Genomic DNA, 20,442 nt, shown 5'->3' with positions numbered 1-20,442 from the left:
ATAAAAAATCATTTTGATATAGTAATCTGTCTGTTACTCAACCACCCCAGCCAGCAGATAATAAACTAATTGCCTCCGCAAACTAATTGTTATTTTTTATTATATACCAGTTACAAGTTAAATGATATTAATATGATTATAACTGAACCAAGTTTGCTATCGTAAAGTCAAAAAAATTTTCTTGTAATAAAAACTTCAGTACAATCAATAATACAAACAGTTTTTAAATTTTTTTCAAAACAATTTTTATAGGTTATTCTTTATTGCTTCACAATTTGGCAAAAAATCAGATTAACAACTAGCAGAAAATTTATATTATTATTTTAAAGATCTACACTATTGCAGGGCTACTGCAGAAAAGCAGTATCTTTGTTTGATGGACTTTGTTTTAGCTTTATAAGCACAATATTAAGATGGTCCTCCAACAACAATTGCAAGTGAACTAAGTTTAAAGAGGGACATTAACATACTTTAAGATAAGGCTAAAAAAAAATCTTTTGTTCATCTGATGTAAGATTTTGCTATAAAATATTTACTTTGTTCAAGTAAAGCTTATTTTTTCAAGTTCAATAATTCAATTAAGTTTTGTGCTGCAATTAATTGAAAGTAAAAAGTTCAAAATTCTGATTTATAAATATTGTGTTGATAATATTTAGAATGTATTTTCTTTAGTTATCCAGATCTATATTAATGATAATATTGATAGTCAAATGATTGTCATTTTTTACAAACAACTTTCCTCTTCTCTTTTTTCGATCGAAATAGAAATTGAAGTTATGAAATCAGATGGATTAGGCTAATGGCTTTAATCCAGTTTCTACGTCTTCTACTTTTAAAAATTGATTTTCCAAAAGAAACTCTATAAACTTTAAATCCCCATTACTTTTCACATCTTTTTGAGTAACTAACTACTAGTGTTGTAGTGATGTAAATTTTCCGGTAAAATTTAATTCAAAATTTACCAGGAAAATTTACCAGAATATTTTCCAGTAAATTTACCGGAAAACTTTGAAAATTTATCGTCTGGTAAATTTTGAAATTTTATTTTTACTTAATTTTACTTTTCTTTGAGAAAAAAAATTTTTCTAAGGAAAATTTACCCTCTCCAATTTAAAATTTACCGGTAAATTTTAAATTTTACTGGCAAATTTTGAATCAAATTTTACCGGAAAATTTACATCACTACTAGCTACACAACAACTTGTTAAAATATTATAATTTTTGTTAAAAAATAAAACAATTTATAAATTTTATAGAATATACAAATATCACAATGTTTTTACTGGAAAATTTCTGAATTTTTGTTTTTTCTGCCTACAAGTATGCGTGCAAATCTTTTTTTGCAAACAAGGATGTGTAAGCATTTGCAAGTTATCTATAAAATTTGAAAATGGCTGTGACCAAGTTGTCTAAAATATAAAACTTATATATGGATGTACAAGACAAAAAACCGCACACATCTCCTGGGAAGGCTTGTCCTATGTAAACACATACCACACATAATATTGAACTAAGTAGTGAACAAAATCCACATCATTAAACCCCATAATTAACCCATCATTTATATATTTAAACATCGCTAGATAATACACACCAAACTCTTTAATAAAGTGAATAAAAGCAAAAAAATACAAAGACATAGGTAATATTGTTTTTTTATGACAAAATTTAAATAGAAAATTCCTAAATATAAAAAATATTTTTATATTTTCATCTAGTCATGAGAAGTTGTCTACAATCTATTTACAGTGTTCTATAATCTATATGCAGTAAATGAAATAATTATTGTTAATTATTTTATAAATATATCATAAACTTTAACATACGAATAGTTTATTTTGATATATATATATTATATTTCTTTCTTTATTATCTTAAGTCAATATAATTACCCAGGTCACTAATTCCCTGACTCCTTGACTCCCTGATTTAAATTTTATTAAAATTTTTTTTCTTCCTCCTCTTCTATTTTTTACAAAAAACTAAATTCCTTGTAAACATGTTATAACTTATAACACTGTATCAAAAACATTCATAAAACGTACATTTAACTTTTTTGTCTTAAGGCAAGTGAAAGTGCAACGGTTTATATTTTTTAATAAATGATTCTTGGAAACTTAAATCTTTGTTTGTCACAAAAAAAATGCTGGTAAAGTAATTAACTTGATTTTTTCTTTACAACAAGTAATATTTTTTGTTTGTTAACAACTTTTCAAAAGTAAAAAATCATTATTTGGAAAGCCGCAAAAGTTAAAAAAAAAAAATTGAAACAAAATAGACATTCCACAATATGTACATTTATTTACAAAATAACACTTCTAGATTTGTTTTTCTTAATTAGTAAAATAAACTTGTTTTGTGGTTATTTATTTTATTAGGGTAGTTGAAAAAAGTTAATGTCCTTAAATAATAATAAAAAAAGATAATTTTAGGACATCAAAATCACGAGGAGCTGATAAGCGAAGCCGTTTTTTATTTAAAACAAGGTCTATATCTGGCTTGGCCAGGACTATTTGATATTATTTAACTTGACCATGGCTGTTAATATGTTTTGAAAATTTGTATACGTTTTAAAAATGGGCTAAAAAGTATATAAAGAAACTTATTGTAAAAGAAGCAAATAAATCTTTGTAAAAAAAATTACGAAAAAAAAAATAACTTAACTAAAACTAAAATAACAAAAATAAAATTAAAACTTAACTAAAATAAATAATAAACTATAACTATAAGATTATCTAAATTACGTTTGGAATAAATAACTTTGAATTGTTTATCTTTACTAATGTTTTTATAATATTATGCGAAACCCTTTTTATGATTGTTTAATAAACACGCACATTTAAAAGTTTAAAAAAATGATTCTTAATAATTCTTCGCACAAAAATAAATAAATCATTTTTTTTTTAATGTTAAAAATTTTTTTTGATTTAAAAACATTTGTAATAAAAAATAAATACTTATATAAATATAAAAAAATATTATATATAAATGCGTTTCAATAATATAAAAACGTCAGTAAAGATCAAAGTTATTTAATTCAAACAGCTTTCAAAAAAGTTTGTCTTTTTTTCTCTTCTCAACAAAAACTTTAATGATTCTAATATAAAGTTTATTAAAAGGACCTTTGCTGTTTAAAGTTGTCTCTTGTAAAATTTAATTTTTTTTTTTTAATTTTTACTTTTTTTATTTTTTTTTTGTAAAAGAATCTTATATAATTAAATTATATAAATAAAAATTATACAACTTTCAATGATAATTTAATTAGAATCATTAGCTGCTTTATTTAAAAGCGTTTTTATAATATAAAAACGTTAGTAAAGATAAATGTGTCAAAGTTATTTATTTTCAATGAAATTAAAAACCAATTTTTTCAGCGTATTTGTTAAAAACCATGGTTAAATTATCAAAATAAAATATTATTTGTGTGGTCATATAAAGACTTAAAATTACACACCTTCCTGGCCCAGCCTGCTATATATATATGTATATATATATATATATATATATATATATATATATATATATATATATATATATATATACATATACACACACATATACATATATATATCAAGCCTTCCCGGAACGCATGTGCGGTCGCATGCCTTGTTCGTCCACGCTTAATGTAATTTCTTTAGACAACTTGACCACATTTATATATATTTTTAAGAATTTGCATATCAAAAATTTGCGGCAAAATAAAGCTTTAAAGAAACTAAAAAGAATAAAACAGCAATACTCGAAGAAAGGAAATGAATATTTAACGAAATAAAAAATCTAAATAAAACAAACTAAAAAAAAGTTGAAACTTAAAAAAAGCAAAAATTTTGTGAGAAAATTGTTGCTTTTTTTAAGTTTCAAGTTTTGACTTGCATGCGCTTCCCGGGAAGGCTTGATATATATACGCAACTATAAATGTGTGTTTAGATAACATCTTTGACATCACATTGAAAGAGCTTGCTGCCAGGGACTTCAGTACATACATTGACTGTCTTATAGTCTGCTGTCACTAGGGAGAAAGGGTATATTGACTGAGGGTTTGGCATGGGGCAACAATTTTTCTTTCATTATTCTTCATTTTTTTTGTCTTTTTCTGAAAATGCTGTATGCTATCATATAAGGTAGGAAAAACTAGTTACAGTTTGTTATCTAAATACGCTACAGTAAATAAATAAAATTTATACATGTAAGTAGGGGTGTCCCGGTTTGATTATCCGGGCAGATATCCAGGCAGGATTTATTTGTAATCCAGTATCCGGCTAGATAATGAGATAATCCGGTTGGTATTGCCAGATATTTCATGTTGATCAATAATAAGAAAAAAACTTGTTTTAACTATTGCTGCAGTCATGAGATTGTGAATCTTAGGCCTAAATAAACCATTTTATAATTAACAGAATGAGAGAACCTAGAACACAAATTTTAAAGTGAAATTTTTAAAAATAATCTGATGTCAGTAGATTCAAAAATTTCTTGTTTTAGTTATATAGTTCAAATAATTAAGAATTAACTGTGCACAGAAAATGCAGATTTTATCACTCATTTATAAATTTTTCATTATTATGTATAAGTAATAACATTTCTCCGTGTTGATGTAGATTTGATCACTTTTTCTCATGAATATTTTATATTCTAAAAACAATCTCTCCAAAAATGCAGAAGTGGTGGTGCTCTCAATAACCAATCATTTAGTATTACCAATGGTTATCTAAAGCAACCATCATAGTTATTTTACATTGACTTTTGACATCAATAAAATCTTATAGCTTTTTGATGAAGTACAAAAATGTCTTCTATAGACATTTGCTTTTTCATTTCACACATTTTCTTTACAAACTATCTTTTGAATGTTCTTGTTGAGTTGAAAATGTCAAAGGTTCAACTCTTTTTTTTTTCTTTCATACATCTTTAAATGAAATTTTCTGGCTTGATTTCTACACAGAATACAAGCTGATATTGATTTAGAGGGACCATTTATTTTAAAAAGCGTTTAGACTTTTTTTTTTTAATGACAAATTTTTTTTGCTAAAAAAATACTACATTAGGCAATATTTCTGGTAAATTTCCTTGGCACAGGGGGTACTGCCACCCAAATTATTTTCCTAGAATAGCCTCTGTATATATATATATATATATATATATATATATATATATATATATATATATATATATATATATATATATATATATATATATATATATATATATATATATATATATATGTATGTATATATATATATATATATATATACTAGTATCTACTACAATTTTGTAACTCTGTATAGTAATTTTGTAACTATAATTTTTAGAAGGAAGCTTTATTTTTAAAGACTGGTACAAAAAACATTGTGTTTTGTATTCCGATGGAGAATTTTCTGTTTATACTAAAGCATCTGATGCCACGGCAGAGCTTAGAATCAATATGAAAATTGAGTGTTCAAGAATTGAAGTTGGATTTGATGTAGGCTCCATTAATCTTCCCAAAAACATCAGTAGTGTTGAATCTGTCTTTGCTATTATAACAAAAAGTAATAAAAGGCATATATTCTGTGCATCCAATGATTCTGATTGCAGGTAAAATATGCATGTACATAATTATTTTTATTTAATATTTTACTTTTGAATAATTATTTGTTATATAAATTTGAAGTTTTTGTATATGCTTATAAATATGCTTTTTTTGTGTGTTTAACAATATAGTTTTATATATGTTATGCCATTCCTGACCAGGCTTGGAAAGGAATGGCATGCAATTGCATGCTGCAACTGACCATACTTAACATTTTTTTCTTTACAATTTGACCACGGCTGTTTTGATGTTTTATCAATTTTAAACTCAATAAAAAAATTGTTATGTTATGAATAACTTTTAGTCGTTGATCTTTTTTAAAGCTTTTATTTTACGTGAAGGCTTTAAGTAAAATAAAAAATTAATTACAATGATTGTTTAAAATAAACACACTTTGTGTAAATTAAATATTATATTAAAATTTTTTTTTAGTAAGCATGTATTTTTTATGATAAATTTGAACATTTAAAACAATTTTTTCATGTCTTTCTTAAAATCGTTTAAAAGATTATTTTTTTAAGTTGCTTTAAATTATGAATAAGCTAAATTAAACCTTCCCATTGCAATCGAATGATTTAATTGCTTAATTATTATTTTTTTAACTTTGTTTCTTTTTTTACAAAGACTTTCTAATGAGAGCATGAAATAATTAGACTTTACTATTTTTAAAAGGCTACGTTATTTTTTAAACAATTTTTTTTTGTGCAATTTTTTGAAAAAAATGTTTATACAAAATTAAAAATAATCTATTTTTTTCTTTTCAATAGTTTAATTTTACTTTTCATTAATTTGAATAAAATTTGTTCATTTTTTAAACAATCATTAAAAGTAATTTGAAAAAGCATTTTGCGTAACTTTAATAAAACATATCAAAAGATAAGTTTTAAAGTACATTATTTCAAATGCGATTGAAAACGTAACAAAAAGTAATTTCCGCTTCAAGTTTGAGTTTTATTTTAAAGCAAATATTTTTTTTTTGTAAGGAATTGTTTTCTTTTTCTTTAGTCTTTTAAATTTTTCTCTAAATTTAAGTTAAGCATAGCGGTTTTTTTTCAGCGCATTTCTGAAATGTTTAAATCATCAAAACATCTAAACAGTCAAGGTCAAATAGTCAACAAAAAAAATCATTTGCATGGTCAGCAATAGCATTTGGTTGCACGCCATTCCTATCCAAGCCTTTATTGTTCATAATAGCATACACAATAATATTCTCTTTTCATAATTTCAATAAATTTTGGTCAAATAAAACTGTCAATCTCAAGGTTCCACCTGTTTTAAATTTGAATCAGTTTTTTACAACAGATTTATATTTACAACAAATTTCTTTTTTATTGTTTCTCTATTATATCTATGAAAAATTTTCAAGTTCAATGCTTTTCTTCAAACATGACATTTTTGAAATAAACATGACATTTTTGTGGTTGTCAGATTCCGGCTTCTACATAGGAGAGTGCAGTATGGAACTGTGCTCTCTATGTAAAAGTCTCCTATTTATTTATCCATTTATTTAACCATAAAATGGAAAAAATTATAAATTAATTTATAATTTTTCAAAATTAGGTTAGGTGTCACCTGTATAGTTAAAAACTAGTCATTGGAGTGATACCTTAATATAACAAACAAATTAAGCAAAAAAAAAAAAAAAAAAAAAATTTATAATATAGGCAGTGACCAATAAATAAATAAATAGATAAAAAGATGAACAATAATATTTAAAAAAGCAAGTAACATCACAAAAAAAAGTGAATGAGCTGACATGAGAGATAATGAGTGAATAAGATAACACAATGTTTAATGATCCAAAAAGGATGATAGAAAATAAATAATAAAACAAAAGGATATATTTAAATATTATGATGCGACAAAAAATATGAAATCACTTAAATAATTGCAACAAATATAAAAAGCAATAATAATGAAAATATTTAGCACAAAACAATACAAATAAACAAATACAAAACAATATAAACAATACACAAATATACACACCAATATAGACAATGCACAAAATTACACGACAGAATAAACAATGCAAAGAAATACACGACAATATAAAAAATACACTGAAGTACATGGCAATATTAGCAATTTGAGAAAATACACAACAGTATAAGCAATACACAAAAATATGTCACAATATAAGGAATGCAAGCAACATAAATTAATAAAACTTAAAAATTGTTCTTTTTTTTTTTTTTCTTTTGACAATTTATTAAACTTTTTATTTTTGAATTTATCACAAACATTTTTTCTTTCAACTTTGCTTTTAGTTGTTCTGTTTATTTCATATTTTTCTTAAATTTTTATTCTTTTATATTTTCATTGTTTTCACTTTATTAGTTGTTTTTTTTTAAAATCTTCTATTATAAACATTTTTTTTTTTGTTTTTTTCCTGTATTTCTATATCTTTATTTTATATTATATTTATTGTATATGACTTGATAAATGTAAATGTAAATTAACAAAATAAATGACTTGTATATTATATTAAATAAACAAAATAGCTATTTTATTGAAATATAAAAAGTAGATAAACTTTTTCCACAGAATTTTGGCTTTCTTTGATAATTAAATTTCCTAAATTTGTAATTGTATTAGATTTTTTATTGACTTCAATGATAATATGATAAATACTGGTATACACCATATATGATTTTAAACTGGAGTTGCATCTTTTTATGCTTGTAAAAAATTGATAATTAGTAAAGGTCAAAATTTATGATTTTAAAATAAAAAAAAATTGAAAATCATTAAAAATACAAATATATTAAAAGTAAATTACTTTATAACATAATATTTATTAAAAGTATAATATCATATCAGAATGCAGCTGTACTGTAAATATAAATTATAAAATAATTTTTTATATAGTAATGCAATATCTTCATCATCAGACATAATCAGCAAGTCTTCCCAGAAAGCCTGTGCGGTTGCACGCCTTGTTCATCCATGTTTAAAGTAATTTATTTCTGACCACGGAAGTTAGCATTTTTTAACTCATAAAGTGTTTCAATAATTTGCGGCAAAAAGTTATTTTTTTAAACATCTTCTCTTCCAACAAGGCTGCAAGCAACCACTAATTAAAGTTGGAAGTTAATGGAAGAGAAAAGAACAAGATTGTAGAGCAAACTAATGATTGACAGACGACTTAAAGGATTGCAAACTATATAAATTAGGAAAGTCAGATGAAGGAAGCAAATTCCAAAGAACTGATGTTCGAGGAAAAAAACTAGATGAATAAGAGTTTTTGGAACACTTAGGAACAGTTACAGAAAAAGGATGAGACTTTATTGAATGACGAGTAAAACGAGAATGAATTTTAGTAGATGGCACAAGAGATGCTAGCTCTTTAGAGCAGTGATCACTATAGTATTTGTAGAAAAGAGAAAGAGAAGCAACATTACAATGATGTGATAATGATTGGAGGTTAGCTGCAAGAGCAGGTTAAACTATGTTTACAATGCATTTTTGCACCTTGTCTAAAAGAGAAAGGGCATTATTAGTAGATCCGCCTTAGATATGGCAATAGTATTTCATACAAGGTCGGATTTAAGATTTATAGAGATAGAGAATAGAATCCGAAGTAAGAAAGTGTCAAGCTCAATAAAGAGATTGAACCTTAGCAGATGCTAATTTTGCAACGGATTTGATATATGGTTTCCAAAAAAGATCAGAAGTAAGAGTTAATCCTCGAAGATGAAGAGTGGATGATTCATCGAGTACATTACCGTTCATAAATATAGGAAGATCTAAATTATTGCGATAATGATTGGCTGAAAAAAAATTGAGTTTTATCTGTATTGAAGTTGTCAACTTCAATACAGATAAAACTCAATTTTTTTTCAGCCAATCTTTATTGCAATAATTTAGATCCTATATTTAGGAACGGTAATGTTCAACCTCAAATGCCCACTCCAAGCAATCAGAGAGTGTTGGCTTCTTATTACGACAAGAATAAATGGTATTATCATCAGCAAACAATGTCACCTTAGATGTGAGAATATCTGGAAGGTCGTTAATGTAAATTAAAAAGAGTATGCATTAACCCACAAGCTTTTGGAGCATTGTCAATAACAGCAGTTCATCAGAAAATAAACTATTGAGTTTAAATGCACAATTTGGATAATCCAACAAAAGTGCAGACAATTTCAATGGGGATATTAAAAACAACCAAATATTTTATATTTAAATATTAGTATTAATGACTTTTTATTTTTTTTATATGAAAAACTTGTTAAATAATTTTTTTTTTTTTACAATTGTCCATGTTTCTAGTGCAAATTATATAGTATTTTCTTAATATACTGACTGAAAAAAGTCGCAAACAATTGTATATTAAAAAATGTTTTTATTTTTGTTATATTCTTATCTGCTTTTTTCCTTTTTAAATATTTTTTTTAGCTTATTGTATTTAGATTTTCTATTTTGTATAGTCTTCCTTTCCTTTCCTTGAGTATTGCTGTTTTATTTTTTCTAGTTTCTTATAGCTTTATTTTGCTGCAAATTCTTAAAACGCTTACTATATAAAAACGTGGTCAAGTTGTCTAAAACAATTACTTTAGATGTGGATGAACAAGGCGTGCAACCGCACATGTTTTCCGGGAAGGCTTGGTCAGTGTACATTTATTTTGTAAAGCAAATGTACACTGATTATAATAGAAGTAAAATAATTTATTAGAAATTATTATTTTGGTTTTATTATAAAAGCAGAGAACTGAGGAAAATCTCACTAGAAGTTTATAAGATTTTTTGTCCAATTTTAATAATGTAACTCATATCAATTCATTATCAGGAGTCATCACTCTTTAAAGACATTTATATTAACTCCTAATCTGAGTTCTGTTAATTTACAAGTAGCTTATTGTTTAGATAGTAAAAAATATTTTTGCATTTTAAAAAAATATATATTTTAGTTAGAAGAAATCACTGAGCAATTATGTTGAAATTATTAAAATAGAAGTTAAATTTAGTATTAACCAAATAATTAAGTAAACATTTTTTTTATTTCAAAATGCAACATTGAATTGTGAAAAACATAAATCATTTGCATCTTATTGCCAAATTTAGAAACTTTTTTTTCTAAAAAAAAAAATTAATAAAATGTTTTATTAGATAAAGTTTCAGTACTAATTAGGGCTGTTCAATTTTGCTTTCTATCCAGTTTCGGAAAGTAGTTTCCTCTGAATTGGAAAGTGTTTGCAAATTAAACGTATTTATATTGGAAAAAGTTTATTTAACTATACTTTATTTATATAGTTTCAAGGCAAAAAATAAAAATTTCCAACTTTCCGGAAAGTGGAAACTGATTGAATTAAATCTATTTCCATTTTCCAGAAAATGGAAAGTATTTAAAAATTAATCATTTTCTTTAGGCTTTTACATGACATAAAGTTTATATTACTATTATATATACAAGATGATATGACAAGAATATATATATATATATATATATATATATATATATATATATATATATATATATATATATATATATATATATATATATATATATATATATATATATATATATATATATATATATATATATAAATATATATATATATATATAAATATATATATATATATATATTTAAACAACTTTAAAAAGTATTCTACACAATAGAGTGCTCAATGTTCTTAAAAGAACAGAGCAATTATATATTAGTAGAAAATCACTTAACTAAATTTTTTTCCATTTGACACTGTGTTTCATCAACAAAGATTCATCAGAAAAAAAATTTTCTGATGAATCTTGGTTGTCAAATGGAAAAAATTTAGTTAAGTGATTTTCTAATAATATAAATATATATATATATATATATATATATATATATATATATATATATATATATATATATATATATATATATATATATATATATATATATACATATATATATGTATATATATATATATATATATATATATATATATATATATATATATATATATATATATATATTCTTGTCAGTTCAGGTGTATGGTCATTATGATCACTTTGCTACTGGTAATATGTAATCTACCTGTTTAATGTCCTGCTGCCTTGCAGGATTCACTTTCTAAGCAAAAGCTAGAAGTGTACTTCCTGTCGTCAATATTATCTAACATCAGTCATGCCGATAGTGATATACATTTTTTTGTCTTTTATATAGTATATAGAGGTAGTATATATAGTATATAGTTTTATATAGAGGTGTCTTTGTTACTGTGTTAGCTCACCTGTAACTAACTATATATGTATGTTTGTGTTCTGTCTTTACTTCTTTTGGAATGTTCACTCATCCCTAAGTTGCTATTTGTAAGTTTGTGATCTGTTTAAACCTCTGGCGCAGTTTTCACTCACCCGTTTGTGTATGTTTGTGTTCTGTGCTGACTATGTAATCATCTCTATAAATCTTTTATCTCATACTTCTACATACATACTTCTTTTTCAGACTCACCCTATTATCGCTCTACTTACTACTACCCTGGGATTAACTGGGATTCTTTTAGTGATTTTCTTTGTAATGGTCCTTAGGCTGATGTCTTTTCTCTCTCCGCTGATAAATACGCCTTCTACATAACCTCCTAGATCCAGACAGGTATGGAAGCTTTTTTTCCTTTTTGTTGGTTCCAAGTCAAGCCTAATTCTACTCCATGGTTTTTAGCTGCTATTCGTAATAATTTTTTTCAGCTTTTTCAAAGGAACTCTTTTGAGAACAAAGGCCTATTTATTATTGCAAGAAATAAATTCAAAAGGTGCTGTCTGATGCTAAGCTCCATTATTCCCAGTTTACTAAATCTCGCATCTTATCTCAGAAGTTAGGCTCTAGAGACTTTTGAAAAATCTTTAACAGCATCATTATTAAATTAAGTCTAAAATTCTCTAATTCATGGAATTGGTCTTATTAGTTCTCCCAAGGATAAGGCAGAACTCTTTGCAAAGAACTTTTCTTCTAATTTTACTCTTAGATCTTATAGCTATACTCTTCCTGCCATTCCAGTTAAACTTGTTAATCCATTATTAGATATTCAAATCACTAAAGCTTCAGTTGCTAAAGTCCTATCTCAATTAAACTCTTCTATGGCTTGTGGTCCTGACAACATTGCTGTCATAGTCTTACAAAACTGTTACAAAATTGCATCTGTAACTCCAATTTCTGGAGAACATTCTGACCCCTCCAACTATTATCCGATCAGTCTTCTCTCTATTTTTACCAATCAATATAGTTTTTGTTCTTCCCGCTCTACGGCTGACTGGCTAACTGCTGTGACTGAAAGATTTGTGCATTATATAGAGATGGCAAGGAAAGGGCTTTTGCTTTTGACATATCTTGAGCTTTTAATAAAGTTTGGCATGCTGGTCTTTTATAAACTTGAAATAAAAAGTTTATTTCAAGTTTATAAGCAACAACTTTTTTAAACAATGAATTTTCTCTTTAATAAATTTTATATAAGAATCACAAGAAGTTAATACACTCAAAATAATAAAAAATTTTGTTAAAAAAAAAATGTTTTAGAAAGCCGCTAGAATTAAATAACTTTGATCTTCACTAATGTTTTTATATTATTGAAACACTTTTAAATTAGGCAATAAATTGCTGCTAATGATTTTTTATTTAAAGAATTAATGAATAATATGTATACATTTTTAATACATATAGTTATGTATATGTAATTCTATCAGTTTTTTAATACATATAGTTATGTATATGTAATTCTATCAGTTTTTTAATACATATAGTTATGTATATGTAATTCTATCAGTTTTTTAATACATATAGTTATGTATATGTAATTCTATCAGTTTTTTAATACATATAGTTATGTATATGTAATTCTATCAGTTTTTTAATACATATAGTTATGTATATGTAATTCTATCAGTTTTTTAATACATATAGTTATGTATATGTAATTCTATCAGTTTTTTAATACATATAGTTATGTATATGTAATTCTATCAGTTTTTTAATACATATAGTTATGTATATGTAATTCTATCAGTTTTTTCTAAACAACAACATTAAAAAATGATTGTCTCATTAATGAATTTTTTTATAAGAATTCAAAGTTTATTATTTCAAACTTGATTAAATTCTTTTCATTTTAGTTTTTCGAGTTTAGTTGAGTTATATTGTTATTTTTTGTGCTTCATTTTAGTTCTTTTTTTTAGTTAGGTTTTTTTAGTTAAGTTAGCTTTTCCCTTTTGTAAATAAAGTTTTTTTTTAAGATTTTTTTTTAATAAGTTTTTTAGGCGTATTTTTGAAATGTTCAAATTTTCAAAACATATTAACAGTTGTGGTCAATTCATCAATAACAAACTATTATTTGCATAGTCATATAATGACATGCAATTGCACACTTTCTTGACCAAGACTTATTATGCACTTGTTTTACTTTATTTAAATTTAGATTGTGTAGTTTGGAAAGTATTTCCTTTTATTTTGCATTTAATTTATTCCTAATTTTGTTTAACTAGAGATTGGTTCGGTGCTTTAGAAAATGCTCGCACTGCAGTAAGTTTTTATTTCTTTATTACATTTTCTAAATTTATATTAATTTTTTTTTAAACAGTTAAAAAAGTGGGCTGGAAAGTAAAACAAAATACTTTAATATATTTATTATAAAAAGTTATTTATTTTTATAAATATTGTCACAATCATTTCACAATCGCTAAAGTCATTTTCAGGGGTTTTTGAGTTGTTGCAATGTATAGTTTTCACAATCTTCTATATGACAAGTTTTCTCTCAACATGAATAAAGACTTAGGCGAATTTATATAATAATAGCATTATATTATATTTATCATACAAATATAATAAATATATATTAAATTTACATTATGATACATATAATCAGCGCTCGAAATAGCGACCGATCAACAATTAATGATCGTCTACTTTTGGAAAAAATGATATTTTGATCTCCCAAAATCAATTCTGGACAATCAAATTTGATTGGCAAGAATTGCAAGTCAAACTTTATATTATTAATTCAAAAACATTTCTAAGCAAATGTCGCAAAAACATTAAAAAGACAAAAGTAAAACATCGACACAAAAATGTTAAAAGTAAAACATTGCAAAAGTTTACGAAAGGAAGTTACAATTACAAACAGCTAATAAGTGGAAAGATTCTACGCTTGTGAAATTTAATGCTAATGATTGACTTGAAATAGAGAGTGTTGATGGAATAGTTACTGCACTAAAATGCAGAGTATGTCAAGAATATGCTTCTCAAATTCAGATTTTAAAAGGGTACATGCCAGAATGTAGTGGTGGAAAAGGATGCAGTTGATTGCAACACAGTTCCACAATCATATATGCAGAAGGAATGTCGCACCAGAAAGCTTTTGAAATTTTTATGAAAGCAAGAGGTATAAGATTGTGTGATAGGATTAAAAAATAAAATGAGTTACAGCAGAAATTTTGCAAACAGATATTTTATCCAGTATTCAAACCATGCATATTAAGGATCTTGATTTGACCAAAACGAAGTTTGAGGTTGCTTATTTTAAAGTAAAAGAATAACTGTTGCTTAGTTTATATCCAAAAATAATTCATTTACAAGAGAAACATGGTGTAGTCTTTGGTCAAGCTTACAAGAACGCAAATACTTGCGGAACATTCATTGACTACATTGCACTGTGTTTGGTGAAAGATCTTATAAAAAAACTGAATAATCAAAACATTTTCACTATTCTTATTGACGGTTCAAACGACGTTTCAATTATGGAAAAAGAGGCCATATTTGTTGTCACTTTTTTTCACATTCAGATGTTGATTATGGAACATTGCACAAGTTTTTAACACAATATAAGTATCACTTGAGAATATAGAAATTGAAAATTGAAATAACAAATCAGTAGGTTTTGGTGCAGATGGTGCATTTGTAAATAGGAGGCAAATCAGGTGTTAAAATGTTGCTCACGGCTGAAATTCCATTGATAGGGTTTTGTTGGTGTGTAGCACATCATCTAGAGTTATCATTAAAAGATAAATTAGGAAAGACTGAATCATTTAATAACATTGATTGCATTATTTTAGGAATACATTACATTTTTAAAAAATCACTTAAAAAGTTAAGGCAGCTCCATGAACTTTTATCTAATTTAGAAGATGATGAATATAACATTGATGGTTACCAACCTAAGAAAGCCTCTGGTATTATATTATTTGCTTGATTGATTTATGTTAAATTTTTTACTAGTTTATTTATGTGTGATGGATCCGCTAATAATTTTAAATTTGTTGACTATAAAGTAAAATATAAATTGAAAAAGTTTCATTTTTAGGTACACAATGGATTGCACATAAAGTTTGGGCTTTAGAGATGATATTAGACAAATATGGTGCTTATTTAACACATCTGGAAAATATGACGGAAGATTAATACCGGGCACCACAAGTTATGGTACCCAATATTCTCCAGCTCAATGAAAAATAAATGGGTTCTGGTTCTACTTCTGGATGAACTATTATTTACTTTGTCTGTATCTAATGCAAAAGTTAAACATCTTTTTTCAATAATGAATAGAGTGAAAATGGACACACGCAACTCTCTGAAAGAGAAATGTTTGCAAAATTTAATTTGAGTAAGTTTTGCAAGGAAAAAGTTCTAATGTATTTGATTTAAGTCCTGCTGTAAAGTTTTGGATGAATGATGTAGTGCAAAGGCCAACACAATCAGAAAGAAAAAGTTACTCAAAAAGAGTGAAAAAAAACTTGTTTAAAAACATTGGTTTAGATTTATCATCTAATGAATCAAACAACGAATAGTTCAAAACCTTTTTCAGTATTTTGTTTGTTTTTTAAATAAATATTTTTGCGTTAAAGTTTCAATCAACAAATGTTTTCCTAAAGGTTCCCAATATTTTTATTGTATCGTTTTTGTAAAAAAAAACTGTTATTTCTTTTTGGTAACCACGTGTTTTTGTCAATTTTAAATAATGTTTTTACTAAACAATTGTTTAGAATGTTGCAAACAGTCGTTTAGTTTAAACTATAGTTTTAACAAAATAAATGTAATAAATTTATTTTATATTATAAATATAATAAAGATATTTATATTATAAATATAACAAATATATTTTGTAATATAGATATAAAAAAATATTCTTAAAGTTAATGACAATCTAATAATGCGCTAAAAAGCATCTCAAGGTGATTATAAAATAAAGTTTTTTTAATGTTTTGAATGAATGGCTTTGCATAATCGAATGATGAATCAAAAGTTGACTTCAATCAACTTAATTAATTTCTTATTTGTTATTTTTTATGATAAAGTTAGGATAAGCTAGACAATTGTCTGGCTTAAGTATAAAAATTTTTTTTTTTTTTTTTTTTGTAAAGGCTTGCTAAAGTGCCTTTATAACAAAACACTTATTTTACAAAAATTTTTACAAAAATTTATTTAAAAGGCTCATTTGCATTTATAATGTGACACTTTAAAACAAGGCCCAGTATAAGTTTTTATTTTGATTTTTTTATTATTTTTGAATTTTAAACTAAGTGGGAATTCTGCGGTATAAGCAGTGCTATCAAGCACAAACATGAAAGGTGTGACGCAAAAATTGCTACAATTTGATTCAAACTAACTATAAGTTTGATCGTCTACTTTACAATTCTTATTGTTTCAGCCAATCAGTGTTGATCGGCAACCTCTAAATAATTATTTTGAGTGCTGGTATATATATATATATATATATATATATATATATATATATATATATATATATATATATATATATATATATATATTATTATTATTATTTTATAAGTTTTATATTAATAAATTATATTAATAAACAAATTTTAAAATGCTATAATCAAAGTTTTTGAAAAAAAAACAAACGAAAAAGTGAAATTTGAGATTCCAAAGTTTCAAGACTGCAATCAGTGGTTGCCTTAAAAACTTTTGTATAAAGTTTAACAAAATTATACTTGGGGTCTTCCTTAAAGTATGTATGTAGGTATGAGGAGGGGGGTTACCCAAAAACGTACAAATGCGTACAGGAGGGGGGAGGGGGAGTAAAGACACTGAGTTCGTACATGGTTTTGCTATTTCACAAGTTTGAAAAACCAATAATATGTTATGTAACAAAGGAATGTCGAACTAACTTGAAGTTTTTTTGTTTCAAATTTAAGGCTGAATTTGAGGTAATTTGAGGTAATTTTGTAATAAATATGCGTATGTATGCAGAGAAGGGGAGGGGTTGTTGAAAGGATACAGGTACGTACAAGATCCTAAATCAGTGGTTTTACTGCATACGTACTTTATGGATGCTCCCTTAGCCTTATTGAGGTATCTTGTAAATCTTTTCGGGTATAATAAAATTATTTTTATTCAAAGATTTTCTGATTTTTTTGATGTTGAGTAGTTTAATAAAAATGCTTCTGTTTTTTTAGCCACCTTTGTCAAAACAAGTACCATTTGCTCCACCAATGGATCTTGCTCCTCCTCCATATGCTCCGTTAGAATACAGTCAACCCTTACAATCTAACGGATGGGGTAATGTTAAAAATAAAACTTGAAATTTTGATCATTGTTTGTTCTGAAAACGTTTATGCTTTTTAAAATACACATTAGTCAGTTACAGCTTTTCTTTTTATTATTATTATTTTTTTTATTATTACAGCTTTTCTTTTTAATATATATTTTTTAAATAAAACTTTTCTTTTTATTATTTTAGGCAATTCAGGGTCTGGATCTCAGCTTGGTCAGCAAAGGCCTCAAACGTTACCTTCACAATATTATCAGCAACCTGGATATATTCCACAACCTCGGCCTAATTATGGGGTTCCTTCTTACGGTCCTCAGCCTATGTATGGAACTCAGCCTATGTATGGACAACCCATGTATGGTCAACCTGTTTATGTTAGCCAAGCTCCCCAAGCTCAACCGCAGCAGCAGCAGCAAGGCAGTAATAATAATACAAGAAACATGTTATTAGCCGGAGGAGGTGGATTGATAGGTGGCTATTTATTGGGTAATGCCATATCAGAGATGTCTCATCATCATATGAATAATTATAGTGATAATAGACAATATAATGATAATAATTATGATAGTGGAGGCGGATTTGACGGCGGAGGTGGTGGGTTTGACGGCGGAGGTGGTGGGTTTGATGGAGGAGGGGGTGGTTTTGATTTCTAACTATTGGTATATTTTTGTGGTGTTAAATACTACGAGATTTTGTTATCGAATTTCTATAGGTCATAAAAATGACATTAAATTTTTTAAATGATTATTTATTATTTGCAATTTAATTATTTGAAAGATAAATATTATATTGATGTTACTTGTTTTTTATTTTTTTCTTTGTTTTATATGAACAATATTTGAATTTTATTAATAATGTAAATAAAGAAAAAATTTGACATTTAATGTATGGTGTTAATTATAATTGCAAAATATCATGTGCGTTTTTTAAAATCGTTGTTCCATCTTGAAATATTTTTCAACAATTTTTTTTTTTTTAAATCTCTTTTCGCAAGGTTCTAAATTTTTAGGCCGTGTCATTTTATTTGTAAAACAACTCCGCGCAGTGCTTGAGTAAAATTTTGTCAGACTAAGTTTAAATAAGCCATAGTTTTATTGGAAGTTAGGGCGTACACACAGGCTCTATTTGGAGAAAATAATTATCTTTTTTAAATGAATTAAGTGTTAAAAAAATTACATTAGTTATTTTGTTTAATGAATTTTTTTTAATTTCTTTCTTCTGCTTATTCATTTAAAAAATTTTTAATGATTTTTTTATGTCTTTGTTATTTATTTATTGAAAATTGTCATTTTATTTATTGATAAGCTATTACACGTTTTGATACAATGTTGTGACGTCAAACGTATTACATTTGTGTTTTAATTTTATCGAATCAAGTATTGATTTGATAAAATCGAATCAATATTTTATAGTTTAACCTATCAACATTTTTTTCAAGTATCAATGAACCTGGGGCCGAATAATTTTTTAAATTTTCAACTTTTTTTAACAGTTTAGTAATCAGTAGGTTGACCGAAAAAAAAAACATTCACCCATTTTTAATGAAAACTACAAATCCGTCTCTGCCATTTTACTTTACTAAAAAAAAATTTATTTGGTTACTAATCGAAAAAAATGTGTTTAGGTTTTAGTATTCAGTTTTTTATCAGTTTCCTTAGCAACAAATTTAGTATCCGAATTGCTAGAATTATTTGCAATTTTTAGACCTACAATTGAACGTATTACGCAGAAAGCAGCCAGCCACAAAAAAACTCAAAGTGAGATAAAACCACTTCTGTTTAAATATTGAATAATCAAATCTATAAAACATCTAGAATGTCGATTGCGAAAGAATAGAATGTCGATTGCAATTACTATTTTTGAAGAGCATAGATTTGACCTTTTTCCATCGGGTGATATCTTTATTTAGCCGAAATTTTGGATTGGTTGCTTTCTGCATAACTCCTGTTTGTAGGGTTGAAAATTTCCGGGAAAATTTGCTTAAAGTTTCCGGAGTTTTAAAAAAAAATTTATTAACAAGACAATGAGACCAAAAAGTCAAAGCAATTAAAGAAACGCAAAATTCAGTAAAGTTTCAGAAGAAACTCAGCAAGTGCAACAATCAAAAAAAACGAGACAAGACAAAGACATCAAGAGGTGAAAGAAGTGTCGCAGAGTTTGAGAAGAAGCATTGCCAACTCAAAACAAAATGTGGTAGCAATGTGAAGCTTTTAGTTGCAAGTCTTGGGTTTGTCGATTATGCTTACCCAAAAAATACAAAATTGGTGAAGAGTTTTTTTGCATGAAAAAATGCCGCAAACCTGGATCTGCCGATGAAACAACTCTTTTTTTTAATTAAGAAATGGTTTTTATCGAATATTTGATTAAAATAGTTTTTTGTAAACTTAACT

General features: G+C 25.9%; 1 protein-coding gene across 1 annotated transcript in view; it reads left to right on the top strand.

Moving 5' to 3' along the window:
* Positions 1-18,984, top strand: part of LOC100202367 (pleckstrin homology domain-containing family B member 2) — a 20,206-nt gene extending 1,222 nt beyond the window's left edge. Inside the window, exons 2-5 of the mRNA XM_065805113.1 lie at positions 5,310-5,574; positions 14,031-14,067; positions 17,958-18,060; positions 18,242-18,984. Coding sequence (XP_065661185.1) covers positions 5,310-5,574; positions 14,031-14,067; positions 17,958-18,060; positions 18,242-18,705 — 869 coding nt within the window. The 3' untranslated portion in view covers positions 18,706-18,984. The remainder of the gene's footprint in view (positions 1-5,309; positions 5,575-14,030; positions 14,068-17,957; positions 18,061-18,241) is intronic.
* Positions 18,985-20,442: the final 1,458 nt, after the last annotated feature.

The sequence above is a fragment of the Hydra vulgaris genome, chromosome 09 (assembly GCF_038396675.1).
Source record: "Hydra vulgaris chromosome 09, alternate assembly HydraT2T_AEP".
NCBI lineage: Eukaryota > Metazoa > Cnidaria > Hydrozoa > Anthoathecata > Hydridae > Hydra > Hydra vulgaris.
This window is presented reverse-complemented; position numbering and strand designations above follow the sequence as displayed.